General features: G+C 36.4%; 1 protein-coding gene across 1 annotated transcript; it reads right to left on the reverse strand.

The window, feature by feature from the left end:
* Positions 1 to 699: 699 nt before the first annotated feature.
* On the reverse strand, positions 700 to 22,819 carry NEIL3 (nei like DNA glycosylase 3). The gene is made up of 10 exons (XM_077782902.1): positions 22,724 to 22,819; positions 19,406 to 19,521; positions 17,294 to 17,428; positions 15,828 to 16,041; positions 13,972 to 14,046; positions 10,967 to 11,133; positions 7,789 to 7,958; positions 5,181 to 5,583; positions 3,157 to 3,331; positions 700 to 2,383 (listed from the first exon to the last, which is right to left on the reverse strand). Exons 1-10 carry the CDS (start codon positions 22,817 to 22,819, stop codon positions 2,207 to 2,209), a joined length of 1,728 nt encoding a protein of 575 aa, XP_077639028.1. The 3' UTR covers positions 700 to 2,206.
* Between the last annotated feature and the right edge of the window lie 2,155 nt (positions 22,820 to 24,974).

Raw genomic sequence — 24,974 nt, forward strand, 5'->3', positions numbered from 1 at the left:
AAATCAGGACTTTTATCTGGTTTTGCACCCTTGGTTGCAGTTTCTTTTTGAAAGGTTGAGTGTGGATATATTCCAAGATAAGTTTTGTTGCCAGGTTTTTTTTGGGCAAAATTTGTTATAGCCAGCTATCAGCCAGACCTTGTTAAACAAGCTACAAAGTGCCATTGTCTCCAAGGGACAAAAAAAAAACAGGGGAAAAAAAAGAATTTAAAAAGCAGTGCCAGCAAAAGCAGTAAGGTTTGCAGAGGAATCTAATGAATTAGAATTCACTGTCTCTTGTTTCGTTTCCTACTTTAAGTGTAAACATGTGAGATTTCTTCATATGCTAGTTCACTGTGGTGAGCTCAGAGTGTCCTTGCCCTTTGATTACCCTGTCTGCTGTTCCTCACCTTGTGACATTACACAGCTAGTGTATATAGCAAAATTAGGCTGGTACAAATATACCATATACAACATATTCAAGAAATACAAGAACAGAAAAAGTAAAGTGATTGTAGTAGCTAATAAAAGCACTTAATCCTTTAAAACTTTTATATATTTTATTTAAACAGATATTCACTTCTTGTCTTGCTATTAAGCAAAAAAGAAAAAAAATGTAAAAGCCCAACTCTTATTTTTCATGTGTTAAAGTTTGAAAAATTAATTTAACTTCCAGCTTCAGAGAAATCTTAACATTCATAGAAGGCAAGTAATCAGAAATGGTTGTATTTCTTTTTTATTTTTCAACTTTAACTGAACTGCTGAAGATTAATCCCTGTGCCAGACATCCAAAAGCATGTACAATTTAAAAATAATCAAACACTTTATCACCATAATGAATTGTACAAATACAAGTGAGGAACCAGTGAGATTTAAACCAGTGAGTTTTAAAGATTTAGATGTATAAGCACAAGCAAGAAGCAACATATCATTGCAACAAGAAGCATCACAGAAAGAGACGTCAATGGAAAAATAAGTCTTCACCATGTGAAGTAGCTTGTTTTGTTCTCAGGTGGAGTTCTGTACCTCATGAAAAGAGATGTTATTTGGAAAGAGGCCACTGAGCAACATAAAGATTATATTTTCTACAATCTGATTAAAAAAGATTTCCTTCATGTACGGAAAGTTTTGAAAGATGCCATAGGTATCTAAGGCTACTGAAAAGAGGAAGAAAAAAAAGCCTCTGAATTTGTGCTGCTTAGGAAAAGAATTAAAAGTTTTCCTTGAATCATGATTTAATTGGAAGATTTAACTGGCATAAAGTTATACAATGTTCTCAAGAAAATCAAGAAGTTCTCCATAAAACAAAACACCACAAGTATTTGCACAGATGAAAGAACCATTTGTAAGGTGCCTTTAAATGTGCTTCATCCCACATATTTTTCTGCAATACTATTTCCCCTTATTTTTAATTAAAAACTGGTTGCAATTGAATGACGTATGAAGCTGAATGATGTATGACCATTTCATTAGTGTCATTTTCCTCAGTATCTATAGTACACTTTCTGAAGATTACAAGATTTCTGCTTCTGATTTGATAGCTTAGCGTATTCTATTTACCCCTTGCTTCAGCAAATTTTGGTAAAATCAACAAACACAAACTGAGTTTTAAGTATCTTGGAGGTAAGATTTTATTATCTATTACATATGGAGTGGGTGAAAAATGTTCAGTAGCAACTAGAACATTAAGATGTGGATTTAGAATATGTAATTTAGAAAGTCAGGTTATTTGTTTTAGGGAAGTTTTTTGTCATTTTCCAAATCTAAGCAAGGTCAGTCAACTGTTGTAGCATTTGAATTGTACAGTTCGTTGCTGTTGCATCTTAAGCTCAAAGTGGTATTTAATAAAGTATATTCTTTTTAATCACTTTTGTTAAATAAAAGTTTACACTTAAGAAAATTTAAAACAATACATGAATATTTGAAACAATACATGAAAACTTAAAACAATACACAAGACAAGAAACAGTGCAATTTTTTATTTGAAATACAATAATACATCACAGTATGTTGCAAGCTAAATGTTTATTTCAAAATTGTAAACTGCACAGAAGCAGTGTTTGATTTTTATAGTACTATGTAAAATTACTCTTTCTAGATATGTTCTTTACATTGGAGATCTTTTACTAGTTAATGAGCGAACAGGGAAAAAGAACAAAACTGAATTTGCTACGAATGTTCTGTGCACTTAAGATATCCTGAAGAACAGGTAATTGTAACATGAGCATCATGGAAGAATCTGCATACCTGGCCCATTTTCTGCCCATTGGAAGAAGCCACACTGTTTTTCCTTTCCAAGAGGGCACACAAAAAAGTTCTTTCCATTATTGGGACCAATCTTCAACACAGTCTTCATAACACATCGCTTGCCATGGTTACAAAATGGAAAATCCAAGTCAGCCCACTGCCAAAGAAACAGGTTTCAGGCACATGTGATGGCTATGAATTCCTTATTTTAAAATTGACAATAGAAAAAGATCTACAGAGGGTGCCATGAAAGAAATCCTTCCTAGTACTTAGATTAATTTTATCTTTTTTGTGAACACTTTTTAGATTTTTCTTTGACATCAACTGCAACTGCATGCACTTTGACTGGTGTAACTTGAAGTTATGTTAGCATATACTTTTTTTTAAAATTTATGCATTACTGTCTTGAGTTCATCTATTAACCACCTGATAAGACACCTACATCCATAGCAAGGAGCAGAGGCCACCAATTGGACTTAGGAAGGTCCTGTTAGGTATTAGTGCAGCAGTGAGAGGGGTTTGTCCAGGCACATTACAGAATTATCATCCTAAAAGGCTCAGGATTTTGGTTAGCCAGAAACATTGCTGACAATTAGAGCTAGTTTCTTATAGTCCTTTCAGGAAGAAGCTGATCTGAACTTGTACATGTCCCCTCAAACCAGTATTTCTCTTATACATCCGTTTCACACCACTCAGAAGTAGATTAAGAGCATTTGCACAAGCAGGTGCCATCTCAACACTAAGAGAAGTAACTAAAACTGTTAAGTTCAATAACTATTATTATGTTCTTAGTTTCAATTCAGTGTGCAAGAGTATTTAGGTAAAACTTTAAATGGAATATATCTGCCCATGATTGACAGGTCACTGGGCCAAGGAGATTGCAGGAACAAGCACTGATTATAAAAACAGGTCCTAAAGTCTTATACATACTTGAAAGTATTCACACCGAGTTTCCCTGGAGAGAGAGCAGCAGTAAAACTGCCTTCCCTTGTTTTCTCCATCCTTTCTCACAACTCTGAGGCTGCAGAGACGGCTGTGTTTACTGCACCGAGGATGTCCCATGCTCAACATCCGAGTATCATCTGTCACATTACTTTGAGGTGCGCTGTAATGACAGGTTACAAAATGACTTCTGCATAATTTAAAAGGAATTACCAGCCAAAGAACTCTCTTCTACCATTACAATAGCTCACCCAGTGTACTTTTGCACACAGTGACAAAGGACTTGCTTCTCTAGTGCACCCTATTTTGCCTTTAAAGCTGAACAATTGCAAGTTGTGAGTAGACAACTGTGTGCTTTCCTTGAGGTATAATACCAGTTTTCCCCACCATGTTTTAAATTAATTTGAAGTACTCAAATTCATGTATGAAACAAAATATTACTACCGATGTTATACTGCCCACCTCAAATTCTGACATGTTCTAAAATAGTATTCTGCTCTCGGTGGGAAAAAGACCAATACCACTAATTACTCCAGTCTGAAGATATTTGTATGTTTCACAGAAAAGACTCCCAACCCTCTTTACTGAAAAATCATAGTAATGCTCCAAATCACATTTGGACAAGAAATAATCCAGATGATGGGATAGAACAGAATTCTCTAAATGGGATAATGTTTCCTGCTTCCTCATGATTGAGACAATTTATGACTATCTAAAATACACAAGGTTTCATTTAAAAATAGTAACATGAAAAATATTAATCCTCTGAAATCTGTCTTTCCAATATATTTATAGAGCAGAAAAGCAGTAATGGAACCTTAATGAAAAAAGAAAATATTAATTCATTCTGGTCAAGTTAGCAGCTTAGGAATTTTATGTTGTCTTCTGTGTCTGGAAAATTGCAGTCCTGCAGACACCAGCAGATTTATTTCAACACCTCATTAAAACACAAGATAAAAATAACCAACAGATTTTGTTGTTGTTGTTGTTTTTGGCTGTTTAAGAAAATACTATAAAAAAGCATTTCAGTTGATGACTTGCTACAACAACCTGTTGTCATGATTGATACTATCTCATTTCTTGTTTACAGTCCTCTGTATTCTCAATTATTCTGCCTACAGCCTCAGTTCCTCAGTCTGTTCTGAGAGCATGAGGAGGAATTGTATTCATTCTGTCTAGCCTGGCTAGTCAGCGAGATCATTTCAAAACTGGTGCTTCAGCAATGTAAGAAGTAATTTCTGTATTTCAGAACAGACACATGACGAAGGATTTTGCAACACATCATCAATATTTCACATTCAGCCTGCATAATTTACCACTGTAAGTGACATCTACCTTGCACTCCCATTACTGTTGTTACTATCTGCCCAACTTTTCTGTGACAACCCTCAGAGATTCTCACATTTCTCCTAACTAGGCAACGGATGTGTCTGAACAGGGCTCTGTAAATAAAAGTATGGGTAGAGCATTTAAGTGGTTATATACAGAATGAGGAGAAGAACAAAAACAGTGATGGGAAGCTCATCAAGGTAACTAACTATACAGAGCGTCCTCTCATGGAAGAATGCAGAAACCTGATAGTTGACAAATAACTTTAATTAGAATATATTCATCCAGATAGCTTCCTTTTGTAATCTTTCACACTGATTTCAAGATCTCTCTAAGCAAACAGCAACTACAGTGTTAAGATCAGACAACTCCTTAGGTAGAAATGTGCTTGACCTATTAAAACTAGACTGGCCTATTCAACAGGAATAGCTGAGCTATGAACAGCTGTTTAGCTTACAGAGCACTGGCTAAATGCCAATATCAGGACTTTTCTAGTGACAGCCTAGGTAATTCAGTGATTTTGAAATCTGAATTAAATTACAGTTAGCCTAGAATAAGTCACCCTCTAGCAGAAATCCAAAGACAACATTGTCTGAACCAAGCAGCACAGTATTCAATTAATCTTTAAGGATAAAGTTGGTTTATGGGATTATAAAGACTTGCTTTCATTTTAGAATACATACCTGATTGCTGTATTATATGGGTGAACTGAAGGTACATGATCAGTTTTCTGTTTCTTCTGTATGTGTTTGAAAGAGACAGACTGCTGACAGGAGGACAAAGGCAGGGCAGTTACAGGTCTTGAGTAGTCCTTGTCTTTTCTTCCCCCTGACTGGCAGGCATTGCTTTGGATCTGTTTATAATTGCTTTTTGGAAAAACACACTGAGAATGTCCACCAGATACCTGGATATCATTTCTCAAAACAGTTTTGTTACCAAGATCTGTTAAGACAAGAGTTGTAGTTCCAAATGCAGTTTTCCTATTGATCTTTATTTCTGTGCTTGGTTTTCTGAAATCATTACAAGGGTACTTCATTAAGTTTGTGTTAAAGGCTGCAGAATCTTCAAAACTCTCCATCTTTGGAACTAAGGAAAAAAAGTTTTTAGTTATACTCCATCTGCATAGAATGCTACATTATATTTCTGATCTGTATTTGTAAGTTGTCATGTGGAGAATGAAAGAGTAAATTTACAGCACCATCTCAAAACTGTGACAAATTAGACAAGAGTACAAAATTTCTTACAATAAAAAAAATAATCATGCACTCTTAGAATCATGTAAAACGTGTTTCAAGATAGCATTACTATTGCTCGAGTAGGATCAATTAATAATACTATGTAAATGAAAGCTATTGGACAATTAACTATAAAAATTTAATTTGGCCCAAACACAAGCATTAAAGTATTTAAAATTTTCAAAATAACTTTTCATAACCCCATTAATGGGAGATCACAGAGTATAGTACCTCCAAGCAGCGATATATTATCCATTTTTGAAGTATTGACACAAAAAGGAATATTCAGAATTTGGGGTTCCTATTGTTTTCAAAGTTCCCATCCTTTCCCAACTTTGTGTTCATACAAACTTAGTTACTGCAAGAGGCTTTTCAGAAGGAAGCAGTTCAGACATTTGCTTTGTGGTATAAATGACAGTTTCTCCACAGATTCAGAGGCCCTCCTAGTGGGCAGCGACCATTTCAAAAGAATGGAAATAGTTTATTAATCCCAATTTAATACATAAGCAGTCTGTAGGTAATCCCTTTCCTGAGAAAAGGGTGAAAACCTAATGGCATCCTATGTGCAATCTTTTTAGGTAGCTGTGAAACCACAGAGTCCTTCCTTTTCTACCATATCCAGGGTACTCCATACAAAGAGGGAATTAAGCAGAACATGCGTAGATGAGACATGCACAAGGGCACACTCTCTCCAAAGGCATTCTCACTCAGAAACAAAATATGAATCTATACATTTGACTTGGAACATTACTTATTTCCAAGCACCTTCCATTTTGCCACTACTGCACAGTGAAACATACTTGTTTCATTCAGACTTTTTAAGAAAGAATAGTAGTAGCTTGGCCTTGTACTTAGCAAAGGAGCATGGAAATTGCAATGTAATGGTAAATAATTATCTTTATACAGACTGAAAGCTGTTGGCTTTACAGCCAAAATCAAATTTTACAGACAAAGTATTCTGTCCTCAAAAAAATCAAACTTTTCTGCTGACAGTAGGTAATTTTAGAAACAACATAAAAAACAAACACTGAACCAAGTGAGAGGAGAAAGACTCTTAAGGATTAAAAAAAAGAGGTAAGCAAACCTATATTTGAAAAAAAAAAAATCTCAAATACCACTCCTATGCAAAGATAAAGTCTTATTTTTTAAAAAAATATTTCCCAACAGTATTCCATCAAGAAAGCTTCAAATTCCACACCTGATTTCAGTAATTGAATAGAACTAAACAAGTAAAACTCAGAATTACAGGAGAAGGAACTTGATTTTGTTTCAAAGCTTAAAGCATTTGTACACATACTGTCAGCTGGCCTTTATAATATTATAAAGGCCAGCTGACAGGATTAATTCCAGGATAAATGTTGGTTGGTAAATCTTATTCTGTGAGCAGATTAAAATTTTCAGGTTTCTGGTGCTGATTTGGCAGAAGAATTATGCAAGATTAGCCTGTGTTGCCAACAATAGTCATGCAAGGCATGAAGATATACTTTTATTGATTCCTGACCTGAGAAAATGAAGTATACCTAGTGCCAAATAAGGGTTTTCCTCACATCACTCCAGTCATAAAATGATTAAGCAATGAAGCAATATTTCATGTAGATAGCAGCATTAAAAGCTCCAACAAGAGACAAACAACAAATTGAGGCAAGAAGTTCAGAATCATTTTTACTCTGAACTATAAGGTAAAAAAAGCAGCCCCAGAGAAATCTGGCATCCTTTTAGAAAAGGGTACTAAAATATACTGATTTTGTTCACATGAAAGAATAACAGTTCATTTTATGACCTTTGATGATTTCTAATTCAGAGTTAAATTGCAAACTTTGAAGGATTTTAAGGAGAGTTGAAAGAATGAAAATTTTTCTCACTCCTTGCCCCAGTAAAAACAAAGGGTCACTGAAGACACTTATCTATAGAATCCCACCTGCACACCAGCTTGGAAGATGACACTTATAGGGTTTAATGTATATGATTCACAATGAGACACTTCTACGTAAAAACTACATCAAAATCATAGACCTCCCCTCATTCCCAATACAGATGCCAGACAGCCCTTCAGTACCTTCAGGTCTTGAAGTCAAACAGGCATCACAAATTTCAGCAGAAGGCTTGTTTATTAGGGTGCAGCACATACATGTCCACTCCTCTTCAGATTTCCGAGCTACATGTTCATTAGAACATGACCCCCTGCCATATGCCCAGCCAATTAGGCTGTTTCTAGATGGCAGTTTGCTGTGAAACAAAAGAATGATGTTAGTGTTTTGTGAGGTTCCCTCTACAAATTGCCTTACACCACTCTGTGTAGGGAGGCAGGGGCTAGAGAACAAGCCGTATGCAGTGTTAAGCCTCCTATCACAGCTTGGACAGCATGTCACTGTTCAAGTTTGAATTTTCTTTTCTTTACCTCAAGGGCAAATCTTTCCAGATGCTGCAGAAGTAAAACAAATAAAAATATTTAAACAGAAAATTGACAGAAAGTTAATTATTAACTGATGTACTGTCCAGGACAATGCCCCAGTCTCTCAGATCCCCTATTATTGCCAACTACCGAAGCAAAAAGCGTGGTGTGAAAGGAAGACTGTTTCAAGGCTTTCCCCCATCTCTTGTACACAACACTTGCTAACAAATGCATTACTGGATGAAGAACTGTTCAGAAGATGAACTGCAGAAATCACACAGAATAACAAATAATTTTTTTTGTTCTCGTTTGAATGCTACACCCAAGTCAAATTTTTATCGTAACATCCAAAAGTGCTGAAAGCTTTAGAAGTTAGAAAGTCACCATTTGCTGGAAAGCCTTTTAAAATGTAGGAACCTGGTCAGAATCAAGGAACCTAGCTGTGACTTCTGAGACAAAGCTACTCCAGATACCACTAAAGACTTAGTTTTATTTATTTTCCTGCAAATTATAACCTCATATGTTGATAGACTGATTTAGAATCATAGTTACTTCTTTTACAGCTTCCTGTTACCAGGGGCTACTCCGTCATAGTATCCAAACTCTGACAGCATGTTAAATATAACTTGAACTTACCTGTTCAGTAAGTTGTGTATGAACATTTCTAATGCTATATTATCCAACTTATGGTTGATAAGTTGTCAAGTGGTTATTTATTTTATAGTTGTTGTGGAACTGTGGGCTTTTTGAGACTTTTATTAAGCCTAAGAATTTAAGCACTTCAAACAATAATGCAAATGCTGTAGTTGGGCACTGTTGTGACACACCTTTGACCCTTCACTTTTTCCGTAATGATCACTTTCTGTAAGAGGCTAGATAGAGTACTAAGATAATGGTAGAGATATCCACTACCTACCACATGTTCCACAACAGGAAAACTAAGGAGGATAATGAGAACTGCTGACACACCAAAGAGTCTGTGCTGTTAAGAGGTATAACAGATGTTACAGCACCATTCACCAAAATACTGTGGCTAGCAAACAAAACAGCCAAACTGCGAGTGTTAAAATGGGTATTTTCACATTATTAGATCAATTGTTCTACTTAGTTATCAAAAAATGCATTACTAGGGAATACATTCAGTGTATCATGTTTGAAAATTTAATTCTATGTTGTTCCCCCAGGTCATCTTTCCTGTCATTATACCCCCCACGCCCTTTCCCAATTTATGAAATATGTGAGGAAAGGTCTATTTTTTAAATTTGAGATACATTTGAATTTGATGGGCTAATTTTATAATGGGTATTTTCTAATTTTTTTTTTCAGTTGAGCAAAATCATAAGCTATTTGACTTGACCCAAGAACCACTGGGTTTATGATCTACAGTCTTTGGTCTGTAGAAAGTCAGTATAAGCACATGGGCCCCTTCCAGTCTTTAAATGTGAAAAGCCTGGAATGGCAAACAAATTATTTGAGCTATACATAATTTTATATGGTAACAGTTACTGTAAAATTGAAAAGAGAGCAGTAGAAAACAAAGAACTGACCATTAGGATAAGAACAAAACAAGAAGCCATCTTTCTATTTTATAGCTACCACTACCAAGTTTTTCACTTAAATACAGCACTCTTTAATTGTTTATTTAGAAATACAACCCAAAAAAAAAAAAACAACAAACACTAAATTACTACTTGTTCTAGAAAACAAAGATTTTTTTTTCCTGGCATTGCTTTCTCATTATCTGACTCAACAGAAGAATGCTGACTTCCTACGCTTTTAAAAAATATTTCTCATTTTCTGAAAATAGAGCAGATTTCAGTTATCAGCTTGAGAAATATTTATCTTCCATGCTGGAAATTTCGATATTTGAGCTGTACTCAAAGGCAATTTTTTAAGCTTTAAGCAAAAATCCTTTCAGCCATCTGAGTCTTGAAAGAAGCTTGGAGGTAGGAGAGGATTCATGTGTTCTTAAATCTTATCTAAAACATATATATACACACACTAATGAGGCAAAGTTGCAAAGTGAAACAGCATCTTACATTAGACTGAGAGAGAGTATAAAGGCAGAATTCTGAAGCCTCAGATGAAAATTTTCAAGAATAACAGATGCCTAAGTCCGAATAAGGTACTTTTGGAACTTTTACCTTTTGACCCTTTGTGATATCAAATGCACTTTCTGCTTTCCTGAAATAAAAGGAGGAAAGCTGCTGCTAGCACAATTTATGTGGAACTGAGAGTGACTGTGTAGCACACCTATAGTAAAAGCTTTCAAAATCCAATGAGGAGGAAGAAAGAGTACTAAGCCCCTAAAATATTTGCTGCACTCTGAATTTACTGAAGTTTTACTCATCCTCAGTGTAAGTCTATACCCAGAAGAAAATTGCACAGATGCACAGCTATCTAAATATGCCAGGACTGATGGGGCTATCCTGCAAAAAGAAAGACGAATTCCTACTTCATGATAGTCAACTCAGTTGTGTGGAAACATCCATGCCTTTCATATTGATAATACCAACAACAAAGCGCAACTTTTCTAGTGACTTAAGTTTCAGTGAACAAATCTCAGTACACTGAATTGTTCTGTAATTCCTACATTTGATTAGAATAATAGCTGCTTCATAATAAATGACACCTCTGAAAAGAATAGTCGCGAAGAATCAAAGCTTCTCACCATTTTTAAACACCAATAGCCACAACTGTTTTTTTTGAAAGATCTGGTTTTGTTTGGCATAGTTAATTTAGCTATAAAATGCATAGAGACCCAGTCTATTTCAAAGGGAGTGCCCTCTTACTGTAACAGACCTTTGAGATGCTTAGAAATGCCACCATGTTACCATCATACCTAAGATTGACAAGCTGGGGATCTGCCTTTTGACATCGAGAGCAGAAGTAAGTCATCCTGTTGTGGTCTCCCAAGCGACACACGGTGATGCTGCCGCTGCACTCCCTGCAGGCTGGGCGCTTGTACACTTTGTAGTGTCGGTATAGCACAGACCCCGTTTTGCGGCACTAAAACAGAACGTGTTTAAAACCCAAGTTAAAGACTCAGGATCAATTTTACATGAGACTGAAAATAAAAAGTCCTACATAAACTGTCAACTCAATGACTAGGTGAAGATACTTTAAGAGAGACACTAATAAAGGCTATCCCTGTATTTCACGTTGTTTTATGTAAAGAATTGACAAATCAGGTATAACCGTGTCTGTAATTCTCCACATAATGAAATAAAAGACAGGAAAAAAAAAGCATACTAGCAAGATTGCAAGCAAATGCAAGCTAGAAACTCTGAGTTCAGCTGGACCAGCTAGCTCTGATTCACCACCAGTAGTCTTTATGACATTCACATTCTCTGGACAGAGAGACATAATTCTGTCTCTTAGGAGAAGCACAGAGAGAAGAAGAGAAAACAATCTTTATCTCTGCTCCTTTGTTTTCCCCATGTGGAATTTGGAATTGAGATTGTTTATCTGAAGTGATTGCTTGATTGGATTCTGGTGAAGGTTGTTTGGGTACAATGACTAATTGGATCCAGCTGTGTCTCAGACTCTCAGCAGAGAAGTCACAAGTTTGTTAAGTAAGTAAGAAGTATGTAGAATAGCATCTCTTTAAATAGTATATTAATATAATATAGTATAGTTTTAATAAAGCAGATTATTCAGCCTTTTATCTGGAGCTAGACATCATAATTTCTTCCCTGAGCCAGGGTCGCCTGATTTCTGATACTTGACCTGATCCCTGCAGGAGTCTTCTTGAAGAGCTAATGAGCTCCAATCAATGCAGCATAGAAAACAAAACAAGCCACAAAACAAACACTGCCTTCTCTCACCCCCAAAAGAGCCAAAAACATCACACAGCTCAGATGTGATGCTACAATCTGGGTTAATAAGCCTTCCCAAAACTTAAAGAATTGTGCAATGCGGAAATATTCCCAAGATTCTATAAATGTTGGATAGTGCCCAGTAAAGCTGCTCAGCTTCATTGTGGCCCTGGCTATGCCAGACAACCTGGCTTGTGAAAAGCTACTTGGCACTATGGTGAGCTCCCCAGATTCTGGCAGAAAGCGGTATTAAATTAAGTATAGTACAAGCCCAAGGGCAGTGACCTGAAAAGCCTCCAGACAGCTGGCAGGCACATTTCATGATACAATTCCCAAAACACCCATGAAGTCAACATATACACACTATAGCTAGAAGTGGCAAAAAACAAATCCAAACAAGAAGTGCCCAGTAGAGATCCAGCCAACTGTGCAAAGCCACACAAGTTTCTGCCCTACAGTTGCAAATCCTTGGGCTCAGTTCAAACGACACCACAGCTGGCCAAGTAATACTAGCACAGCTCTGGCAGAGTTCACTAGCTCTAGCTCCATAACTTATGAAAACCCTTGGAGTTCTCCCAAAACACAGGTGTCTTTGAGCACAGTATATTGCTTCTACTGTGCTCTTATTCATCAGTCTTGCTGAAAGAGAATTCTTGTGCCCGTGCAAACTAGTAATTAAATCAGGAGGAATTACTAATATATATTTGCATGAATATTCACAGCTGCCTCCTCAAGGCTTTCAGTCAGTTTCTTGTAAGTAGCTTTTTTCCCATTCAGTTATGCAAAAAACAAACAAAAGCAACAGCTTTTTACACAAACAAGATTCTTCATCTTTGCATCTGCAATGATATACATCTATGATGATGGCAAACAATCTATAACAGTCTATTAAAAAATTCAAGCACTATCCCTCATTAACATATTTTCATTATGTCTCTTTAAGATAGAAGGAGAGGCTAGCCCTCTTAAAAGTACTTGACTGGTGAGTACTTGCTAAGTGTGGACTACAGAAGTGTTCAAATTGGCTAAACAAAGTGTAACTTGTTTACAGTCCAAAAGCCTTTAAGTTTCTGAGTATTAGCATTCTTGCAGAACTAGAAGGTGTCTCTTTACTGGCAGACTTCACTATGAAGTTCAGAGAAATGAAAACATTTCCCTACCAACAAACCAAAGTACACTTTAGTGGGTTGAGGGAAGGTAGACATTTAAGCAGACTATTAAACAAATTAGTTTTAGCCTTTATGATTTTAGACATGTTAGGTGTCCTCACTCACCAAAAAAGTTTTTTTAGCACTGCTAGCTCCTTGCCTTTCATGAATATCAAGAGAAAGACAAAAATGTCACTACTGCTGGTCATTATTTTTGTATTCAGCTTAAAGAAACAAAACATAGAAGAACTAGGTCAAATTCTATCTTTTTCTATTGTGGAAAGTTAAAGAACACCATGAATTATGGAGTTTATACAGGAAGAAATTAAGTCCTACTGAACTTACAGCAGTAGGGAGAAATTGTACTTTATTTCACTTTATCAACAAAATCCATCATTTCAGTTAGGAAAAAAAAGTTGTTAGAAGTTGCAAACTATTTAGACAAATAAATGTGATTGCTATTTCAAGATTTATATAGGAAGCCACATAAAATACATTTGTACTTCCCTGGGACAATCTCTAGTTCCCATTCTGAAGAGTAATCTTTATGTTACTTTATATGCAACTTTGTGCATATAGCCTACATCAATTCTGACATGTTCAGACTGGCACAACAGCACATGAACAGAAAGACTGAACTGGCCCTCAGGCAGCATCTGTGCAAGTCTTTTAGGCCAAACTGCGTATTTTGACAATCTTGACTCTCCCTACCTTTCTATCATCTGACAATTCACAATTAATAAAGAGCACACAAGCCAACATTCCTATTCATGGAAACACTTACTTTGTTGGATCTTTATATCATTTTCACCAGATGATCACACACAGCTAAACATGCCACAGTAACATTTTGGAAGTTTTCCAGAAATATGTGCCAATACCTTATAAAAAAGCAGGGTAAAATCACGTGTCATTTTCACCAAGTGGCGTATATGTTCATCTCTCAGCTGGCAAACCTGTAAGAAAGACAAGAATGATTTTTAGAATATTACGATGCTAAGGGACAATGGCAAAAAAAGACCTATGAGGTAGGTGCACTTTGAATACTGATGTGGAGTTGCTCTTCTCCATATTGTAGTAATTCCCTGACTCCATGTTATATGTATCATCTCAGTAAAATAGCATACGTTTATGATTTATTGAAAACATATGGATATTGATGTAATACTGATATCCAACTGTGACGGACAAAAACTCTCTAACAGTTTAAAGTTAGAAAGTGTATTTTTATTCAACGCTGGGCAGCGTGTGGGATAGATCCCAAATACACACCATGCCTTCCAGGTGATTACAGAGTCTTTTTATCCATACAAGTATTGAATACACAAAATACAAATACATATTCATACTTTTGGTACATCCCATTCCCCGCTTCATATGCTAATTACTCCAGAAGCTATTAAGCATGCGTAGTTTGTTCCTTGAAATGGGTTGGTGGTCCCTTTCATGGGGAGGGGTCCCAAAATGAGGACCTCGTTCTGACCTTTCTACCTTTTCAATGCAAATATGACAAATGAACCATTGGTAGAACTCCCATTCCTTGTCTTCAATTGGTTTCAGAACAGAGGAAGCACACAATTGTCTTATGTTCCTAAAAGCTATTTATCAGTTTCTATATTCTTCATTATAAACCCAGCTAACTAAACATTGTGCTGACAAGCAATCAATTATTAGTTAACTACTAACTCCTTACTTCATCTAGGCCTACTCATTTATTATTATTATTTTAATTAACTCTAGTAAGGCTTATTTCTAACTAAAATCTTAGCTCCTCTAAAATCTCTAAATTCCTTAAAATTTACATTTCATTTACATTCTATAATAGAAAAACTCACTGCTTGCATACTAAACAACATGCTTTGCCTCAACCATGCAAAACGTCGTAGAAAATTCAGTTGTCTCGCTCTATATTGACCAAAGATTTCATAATCACATGAATAATAGAGTTATCAAGTCTCATATCCTTCCTAATTTCCTCATGGAACATAATAGGACCTATCATCTGAGGCTGTTCCCTCTGAGAGATAGTCAGGAAGAATATGCGAGTCAAAAGCATCACAATTAGATGTATCAACCAAATTTATTTTTCTTAAAAATCCAAAATTTTAAATCACATTTTTCTTTTTCTATGTCATATCACTAATAAAATTAGAATTCAGATTGATCCTATGAACAATTTTCAAAATACTGTGTTTAAAAAACTTTTCAGTTACTAATCTTTCCATTTACATCCTATGTAATCTCTGTTTTGCAAATATCATCTTCTCAACCAAAGTTTGAAAACACATGCTTGAGGATCTTAAAACAGAAAAAGCATGATAAACAATGGTAGAAAAAACAACTGCTGCCAGCTAGCAGGATAAGAAGTGGAAGAAGCAGCTGCAAAAATTATCAACTCTACCACAAAGTATTTTGGGTAGTAAATTAAAAAAAAAAAAAAAAAAAAAAAAAAAAAAAAAAAAGAGCATTTCTCATTTTCCCTTATTTATAGATTGTCAGTTTAATGGTAGCATAACAGGATGCCAGACTTAAAATATGGTAGTTAATCAGTTCCAAGGAGCACCAACACAAAAATCTCCAGTTATAATGATAAAACATTAATTTAGTGTCTAACAATAACTCAAGAAATTACAGATGACAAAGCAAAGGTAAAAAGAAAACAAAATATTAAATAAACATGTATTTAAATTCTTAATATTTTGGTGTCCTTAAAAACCATCTTGAGACATTCACCCACCTTAAGAGCTGGATGAAGACCACTATCAAACAGTGCTTCATTCTTTATGATATTTCCTACTCCAGGTAATACTGCTTGATCCAGTAACACATCACACAGCATACGGGTGCTCTGCTGCTTAATCTCATGTTCTGCTCTTGAAAAGCTAAACTTTGGAGAACAGACATCCAAACTTTCCATCATCCTCACTTTCTGCTCACACTCAGCTGCACTTCTGGAAGAGAAAAATACACAGATTAATTTTTATTTTAAATATATTCTAATATTGCAGTGTGGTTTTAAAAACAACACGAAGTAGAACATTATATGCAGGGAATAGAAACCATGATAACACCAGTGACAAGAAGCAGCACAGAAATTCCATTAAACACCTCTTCCAAAAACAGGTCAATGACAGGTGCATGGAACATGCATCTAGTCCAACATATAAGAAACCATTTCATTTTGTTCCTATGAGCTTGAAAAATATTTGCCAGCTCCTTGCTTTAAAACTACTTCCAAGATGGAAAGCCCCTATGTTTGGACCCTCAAACATACCTAACTGTAGGTCCACTAGTTACAACATGACATTTATGTGTGTGTGTGTACACGTATGTAAAATATATATTTCAAAGAATTACAGAATATTCTGAGTTGGAAGGCTCCCACAAGGATCATGAAGTCCAGCTCTTAAGTTAATGGCCCTAAATGGGGATCAAACCCACAATCTTGGCATTATTAGCACTGTGCTCTAATCAACCGACCAAATTATAATTATGTAATAGATATATGCAGTAGTAGATTATTATTAGTAGTTACAAAATTTTAAAAATATATATTCATATTTTAAGATATATATTATTAGGATAAGCATACTCATTTGAAAATAATACCATACAAGAAGTCTTGGCTTACATGAGATTTTGTGGTTTGTAATTTTATATACACTTATGGATGTTGCATGAATTTACATGCCCATTTCCACTCAAGAGCCTCAATCACTTTAAAATCAAGCTTTCTGGTGGTTTTTTAGGAGTGTGAAGTACAGTGCTAATGGGCATAAACATCTGCTTAATGGAAATTAGAACAATTATAAAAATTTGCTTCCAAAAAGAAAAAAATAAAAATCCAACCTCGGAGCATAAAAACTTGAAACCAGTAATCGTGACAGGTCATTTGTTACTCTTGTTAAGAAATGAGACTTGGATAGAAATTAACAGAGCAATAGGTTTATGCATACAGATCTAAGTATAGAATTAAATCCAACTTCCATTCCCAGTCTTGACACTACGACATAGAACTACTTCAACCGTATGGAAGTGCTGATAAAAAAGTAATAAACTCAAATTACCATACCCATAAATATGATGTTTAAAAAATTTTGTCTTGATAAAATCCAAGCATTTAACAATTTGTACATGAATTTTCATTTAGCTTACAAGAATGTTATAAAAAGAAATAAACTGTTTCATTAGTTTCTGCTTTACCTATATTCTACTGTCACATCCCAAAAACAAACAGTATCTTCCATAAGCTGTATCTCCAAAATTGGTTGTGCTCCATTTCTGTCTTTGCTTCCATCAGGATTAATGTGCATGGAACCATTCATGCCAAAGTGAATCCTTGGAAAGAAAGAGAGATTTTATAGGTATTTTAAGTTCACTATCATTTCCAAGCACAACACCAGTCTATTTTTAGAGCTGTGAACCTTACCTAAGCAATTCAGTATGTATGTACATAAATTCTAGTCATTACCAGTAACACAGCAACAAACTTAGCTTACAGAATACTCAATTCCCAAAGAAGAAAGCAAGCTCCCCAAGTAAAAACCCCTCCAACACATAGCTGGTTGCATAGTCTTCATAACACATTATATAGAAATCAAACCTGACCATTTAGAAGCACCATTTTCTGGTGCACTTAGAATTTTTTTTTCACTTGACACGCTAATCTTCCAACACATATTCTTATATTTTCAGGAAGGCTGAAAGAAATGAGGCCACATGACCAGAAATTTTTCTATTAACTCAGGCAGAAATTACCTGGTATGAAAAGAAATAATTTAGTCCCCATATTCCCACCACTGTTATCACATTGCAGCTAAATCCAGTAACGTCACAAACAACATAATTAGTATTTGCCATATGTTGTTTTCTGCTTTTCTTAGCCTACAAAGACAGCAAAACCTACATGTCAATTAAAAATTAATAAAAGAAATAAGCTGAAAAATGCACAGATGGCAAAGTAGAAGAACAGACCCTTTCAAGTGTTCATTTTAGAGATTAGTTATGCTTAAAGAGGTCTTAAGTTATATAAAATATTCTACGAGGAGCCATGCTTGAGCAAAGGACAAGGCTGACTATTATCTCGTCATTTCATTTATTACAAATTCACCTGGTACAATCAAGTCCTAAAAACCATCAGATAAGCAGGAATGTCTATTACTATACAGTGTATATCAGAAAAAGTGGATATTTTGTAGTTACAAGAAGATTTAACAGATTAAGCTTCACAAATGACCAAAGAAATGCAATATCTCTATTTCCAGTAACCTAGCCTTCTTACATTTCAGGAAGGACAGGCATTTTAAATATTTACAGATGGCTTAAGACAACATGTCATTAAGCCTATTCTTAAAGTTAACTCTTTAAAACATGAAAAAATTAATGCCATGAGTTACTTAAAAACCTGTATCTTTCCAAAACTCTTCTTACAAGTCAGATCAAGTGATGAAGTTGTTTCAATCACTTCTATCTTCAAAAGCCATTTTCAATTCTCAAATATCATGAGTAGTACTGCACAGGCTTAACTAGCCAAACTTATTTTTAAACCTAGGCAAAGTTATTTTTAAATCAAACTCTTGCAACTTGCTAAGAAATGGTGATGCACTAAATGCTTCCAGAAAATTATTTTTCATTCAATTTAATAATGAATGGTTTCATTTACCTAGCTCCAGTATACTGTTTGTAAGAAACTTTAAAAATCACTATTAGTTATTCTAGTGCCTTCTCAGATCATGACTAGGAAAAAAAAATTGAATCGTCACTACATGTTTACACTCAAAAGCATTAAGAAACTTCTAAAATTTAATTCTAAAGTGTTTCATTACCTTTGATGTCCTGAAATAGGACAAAATATAAATCTTTTTAATTACAGATATAAAAGGCAAGCTAATTAAACCTAGGAAATGTTATTCAATGAGAACTAGTAGTAATGAGTTGATTATTTGTTTTAAAGTAAAAAGGTGAGACTTTAGAATTATTACAATACACAATATTGCAGGGATCTGAATGTACTGCATGTATTATTTGACTTATTTTTGACTTATTATTGACTTATTTTTGTCTTCAGAAAATGCAACTTCCTGTTTGAAACAAAGTATGTCAATAAATAACTGTCCTTTTCAGATACCTTTACATTGAATCTTGGAGTAAAGCAGCAAATTATCTAAACATGCGACTATATCCAGTACACCTGTACTGCAGGGAGGCTGATGAGAAGTTTCTAACACTTTCAAATTTCTGAAAGTGCCATTAGCAAGATCAAGATGACCCCCCCAAATATGCATAGAATGCATAGAAAGCCTTCTTCTCACTTACCTCAAAGCTTTCTGATCAAAATACATAAAAAGTTCCTTTCCCAATGTCTCCACACCCCTGTAAACATGTCCAACAAGGAAATCATGACCAGAGATTCTCTCTTTACTTGCAGCAGTCTGAAAAATGAGTACACAAAGATTAAAGAGAATTTATACTGCTTAAATTCTAGCACCAGTACACATTCAGCAAGGAGCTGTACAAACTAATTTTCCAGCTTGGACAACATTAACTATTTTCTCCTTAAGCATTCCACCAAAAACAATGGAACTATTAAAGCAGGAAGCAGTCACTATTGTTAATGCTATCCTAATTTACCTCAATTTTTTCCTAACTGAAACAACACATCTTTTTTTATCAGAGAATTTTATGCCTTTTGCTTCAACTCATGAATTCATAATAAAAGTTTCAGACTGGTGTAAATAAACAGGTACAGTTTGAATATTAAAAACATGTCAGTGTCAATTCTGCCATTTGCAGATCTATATCCTTCCTCATATATTGATTTCAGTATTTTGCATAGTGCAGTATTTTGCATAGTGCATTGTGTATTGCAGAAAAGCCTCCACTGAGCGCACAGAGATACCTCTCTTCCTATTAGTCTGAAGTCTAATCTCAGAAGCAGGTGAGCAGCAGGTAGGACACTACTAGAGGACAAGATAAATGTGATATTAAAGCAGTCATGTTTTCTTGCTTGGCACATGAAAATACATTGAAATTATAAGGAATGTCTACAGGTTATCTAGTCTAAATGCCTGGTCAAAGCAGAATACACTTAGGACAGGGAGCTCAGGGCCTTGCTCAGTCAGATTCAGAGCAGCTCCAGGGATGGACACTCCAGCCTCTTTGGGCCCTTGTTCCATGGCTTGACTGTTGTTGTGGTGGAAAATTTTTTCACCTAATGAGAAAATTTTAATACCTAATACCGTGCCTGCTGTGCACAGCCAACAGGAGACTAGCTCTGTCTCCTCCATATCCTCCTTACGTGTACCTGAGGAGAGCAATAAATAAAACCCCAGTTCTGTCAACTTCTCCTTGAGCACCATGTGCTTCACCCTGCTAATCATACCAGAGGACTCACTCTAGTACGTTAGTATCTTATTATTGCTGGGGAGTTGGAAACTCGGGTGCAGTCTTGCAATTATTGCTGCTCAGAGGTAAGCATCACTCTCCTCAACCTGCAGAGCCCAGCATGGGGCTGTCCCTCTTCTTAGACTATGGACTCAGCTTTTACAGGACCCTAAGATCCGTTTTTGATGCAGAGCCATTTCGCACCTGAGCAGCAGCCAAGACTGTGCTGTTCCATGACACTCTTCTGTTCCAAGTGCAGGATTCTGCAAGTTTTCCAAATGCAGAACTTGACTTTCTACCAGCCCATTTTTCTCAGCCTGACTAGCACCAGAATCTGTGAGCAGCAGATTCATTGTCCTCATAGCCCTGACTGCAAGGCAGATACACATATCAGTGCTTCAGCTGCAGCATTCAATTTCAATGCAAATATGTATGAAAGCAACTCTGGCAAATCAGCCAGACTTCTGCTAGTTAGTGACATTTCAGAGCTACTCTCTATGCAATCTCTCACTGCATTATTATCTTGAAATTATATACATTTTGAGAGTTTTATGGTTATTATTCTGTCAAGCAAGAAAACGAAAACATTTCTTGCCTAACATCACTTACTTTGTCTACTATCAAAATATGAAGCAAAATTTTGCTCCCATGTAAGCAGTTCACACTTTCCAATAAAAAATATTGGAGTCTGCTGCTGTGCAATAGTGTATTTTAACTTTAAGCCACTCAGGTTTATTTAAAATAAACCAGAATAAGAAATGACTGAGATGGAAAACTAACTTGTCTTTTCAAATATTTGAAGCTAAATTCATACCTCTTTGGTCTGAGGCAAACTCTTACAGTCATCATAGTAGAAACTCTCATAAACACTGTAATCAGCAGTGGGCAAGGCTCTGGCCATGGTTAGCAGCCTATGAAATCTAAAAAGTTCAAGACCCATAGGCTAGTCATTCTCCAATGAATAGAGGCTGCCCTGAGGTTCCTTTTACTGCACAAAATGATGATAACAAATCTATTTGAGGGAGTGAGATTTCTTTTTGAAACCTTAGGAGAATAAATCCTTTCTTCAAAAATCTGTCCTGAAAGATATTAACCTAAAAAGACTAGTCTTAAGACATATCTTAGAAGTATTTTCAACCACGTTCTTTCCTAAATTGTTTCATTGAAGTACTATCTCGCTGTGCCTTAATCACGAACTCCTACACGGCTTTATACACACTAAAAGTGGGTAAAAATTCCCCAACTTTCTGCCTGGAGGCATCCAATATACTTACTTGTGAAACAAGCAACATACAATCTCCTAAAGATGAGCAAAAACGAGGCATGGAAAAAAGATACCTTAGCTAGCTCTGTAATCAAAACCAGAAAGGCCAGAACCTACACACTCATCAGCCAAGGCTGCTTACTGACACATCTCCTACAAGGTCTCACGAGTCCCAGCAGCTTTACACTAGTGAGCTATGCTGTCAATGAAAGCATACAAACTAGTAGAGAAATTACATACTGTGTACACTGAAAGCTGAAATGTCACACTCTTTATTTAAATACTTGGTCTAATTAAAATTGCTTTAAAAATTATAGAAGTAAAAGCCCCCTTTCTGAAGGTCTACGTGTACCTTTCTCATGTTTCATACAGATTAGAATCATAGCATGGTTTGGTTTCGAAGGGACCTTGAAGAGCATCTAGGATATGCCTAGACTGAGAAGATTATGGAGAAGGAAGATCAGTAATAATTTCCATTTTATTTACTGTTTCCTCGAGCAACATGGTATTTTGAAATTCATCTTAAGTGAACACAAGCGATTCTAAAAGCTTTCCCTCATTATTCCTCAAATCTCCTATATCTACAGCTTCAGCATCGCCTTTACACATCTGACCTGCCGAGACCTGTTACGCTGCTGAAAACATTTCACAACTTCAAGGAAGAACAGAGACAGTATTTGCGGATGACACCACCATCAGCCGCGGCACGGGGGCACCAACCGCCCGCCCGGAGCCCCGAGGGGGCCGGCCCCGCGGCTCCCGCCCGGCTCTCACCCACGCCTGGCGGCTTTCACCACCGCGGGCGCCCACGAGCAAAACCGCTGGGCCGCGCTGCCCGAGGCAGCCGCCGCGCCCTGTGCCGGTGGCCGGGCCGCCAGCGCCGCTCCCCGTCCCCGAGCCCGTCCCTGAGCCCGTCCCCGTGCCCGTCCCCGTGCCCGTCCCCGCGCCCTCACCGCGCCCTCACCGCGCCCTCACCGCGCCCTCACCGCGCCGCCGCCCCGCGCGGCCCGCACGCGCTGCCCCCGGCGCAGGCGCGCCCGCAGGCGCTCGGCGCAGAGCGCGCAGCCCGGGCCCTCCACCATGGCCGCGCCGCCGCCTTTCGAACGTCCCGCTCGGTGAGGGCGGCGCGGCCGCGGCAGCACCGCCCCGCTACTTCCCGCGTGTCTCCTCCGCAGTGGCCGCTGCAGCTGCTCCCAGCTTCCTCGCTGGCTCCTGGTAGCGCTGCGGTATTTTCTGAAACACGCGGAAGTGCATCTTCCTTCAAGACTTAATGCACAATCAGAAATTAATGTCAGTTTTAAAAAGTCGATTTTTAATAGGTTTCCGCAGTCAGTCTAGGTTTACAGAAGTAAAATGCTCCTTTACCCGCCACATTTGAAGTACGATCAGGCGCAATAAACTGCGAGTTCTAAGAAATTGGGGGAATTTGCATTGCAAGGTAGAACATTGGACACCGTTTCCCAGTGCCCAGCTCGTGAGGCAATGCTCACACTGGTTAAAAACTCTCAGTGCCATTTCTTACATACACAGTCCATATCCACTCTTCTATCTGGGTTCAATAAAAAAAAAAAAAAATTTTTTTTTTTTTTTTTTTTTTTTTTTTTACATGAAGGGAAGTGGATAAATCAGGCTAAATTATGTTTGTTGAAATAAAATATAACTCACATTTTCGGCTGAAGCTAGGGTGTGCTACCCTTGTTGCCTTTTTTTCTCAGTGGTGTTTTTGCTGTGATCTTTTAATATCAAGACAACACGGCAATTTTTAGTCAGAGAATTAAGCTCATGAGTCAGAAATCGGCAATGTTAAAAAATGGCATGCAAAAGTGATTTTTCTGCTGCTCTAGAATTTTGCCTTACTGTTCTTTCAAGCAATTAGAAATTTATACATAACTCAGGTTTCTATATTAATGTTTGAAGTACTTTAAAAGCACAGACAATATTTCCTGTCATTTGGCAGTCAAACATAATGTTTTTCAGAATAAGGGATTTCATTTCATAGCTGCATATTTTTCAGTCAATGGTTTCTGCAGTATGTTACAGCAGATTGGGTTTTCAATTCCACATCTAATTCTGCAGATTAATCAGAAGTTCCAATAGTAACCATTAATTAGGTTCTCTAGCCATTTTTCACTTATGTACATGAATTTTAACCAGAGATTCTGCATTAACTCACCTTTTTCATGCACTTTTATTCCACTAAAAGCTAAATTGCAAGTATGCACAATCTGTTGTTGGTGAGATTCATATTAAAGTGTTTGGTGGTGACAAACATTTGGGAATTTCTTTGCTATAATAAACACATTTAATAATATTTTTAAAACAAAGGGAAGAGAGGTAATAGCACTGTAATATACCAGTCTGACTGTTCTGTATTCTGTAGCAAATGACCAGTGCTGAATTCTAAATCAGGATAGTTTATGGGTAAAAGTACCTAAATGACAAAGCTGAATGAAGAACAGTTGTTGGGCTATATTAGTGCTCATATAATTTCTTAGTGATCTAATAGTGTAGCCAAATGAGAAATATACAGCTGTTTGTGCTTTACAGTATTTACAGCAATACATATATGAATAATCTTAGTTGCTTTTGTGAAAGTATTTCCTTGAGTCAGGAAATCTCAGTTGCTGCCATTCCGTTTCAACAATGAAATTCCCAGGCTATAAGGCAAGTTTTAAATAGAAACTTCATTAAATTTATTCCAGAGTTCTGTATTAGAATTTAACATTTCTTGGCAGGTAATTCTATCAATAGTTCACACCTTATGATTTTGAAAAATCCAATGTCCACAAGAATCTCTCCCACAGGTAATTAAATGTGCAAATTACAAACAAACAAGCAAGCAAATAAATCTCACTCAAGTGTAAGTTTAACATTTGACTTTTTTTTTATTTCCTGACTGCCTTTGCATCAAACAAAATCAGTCTGTTCTACTGTACAATAATTGATATAGCTAGTAACACAAATTATCTGCAGTGAAAGGTAAAATCTATTTTTAAAACAAAAATTGAGTAAATCTACATATGCTCATAAATTTGACCTGTGTTCTTGGAGCTCTATGCACAGCTGCCTCTGCTATTTTTCCCAATGAGGTCTGCAGGCATAATTTCTTGGTTTATTTGTGCATTTGCATATTTACCATCAGATAATAGCATACAACAGAACAGTGTGCTCAGCATTGGACACTCACATTTTGGTATATTAATGCAGTTGTGATTTCATTAGAAAAAAAATAAACTC

This window comes from Lonchura striata, chromosome 4 (assembly GCF_046129695.1).
Source record: "Lonchura striata isolate bLonStr1 chromosome 4, bLonStr1.mat, whole genome shotgun sequence".
In the NCBI taxonomy this organism is placed as follows: domain Eukaryota; kingdom Metazoa; phylum Chordata; class Aves; order Passeriformes; family Estrildidae; genus Lonchura; species Lonchura striata.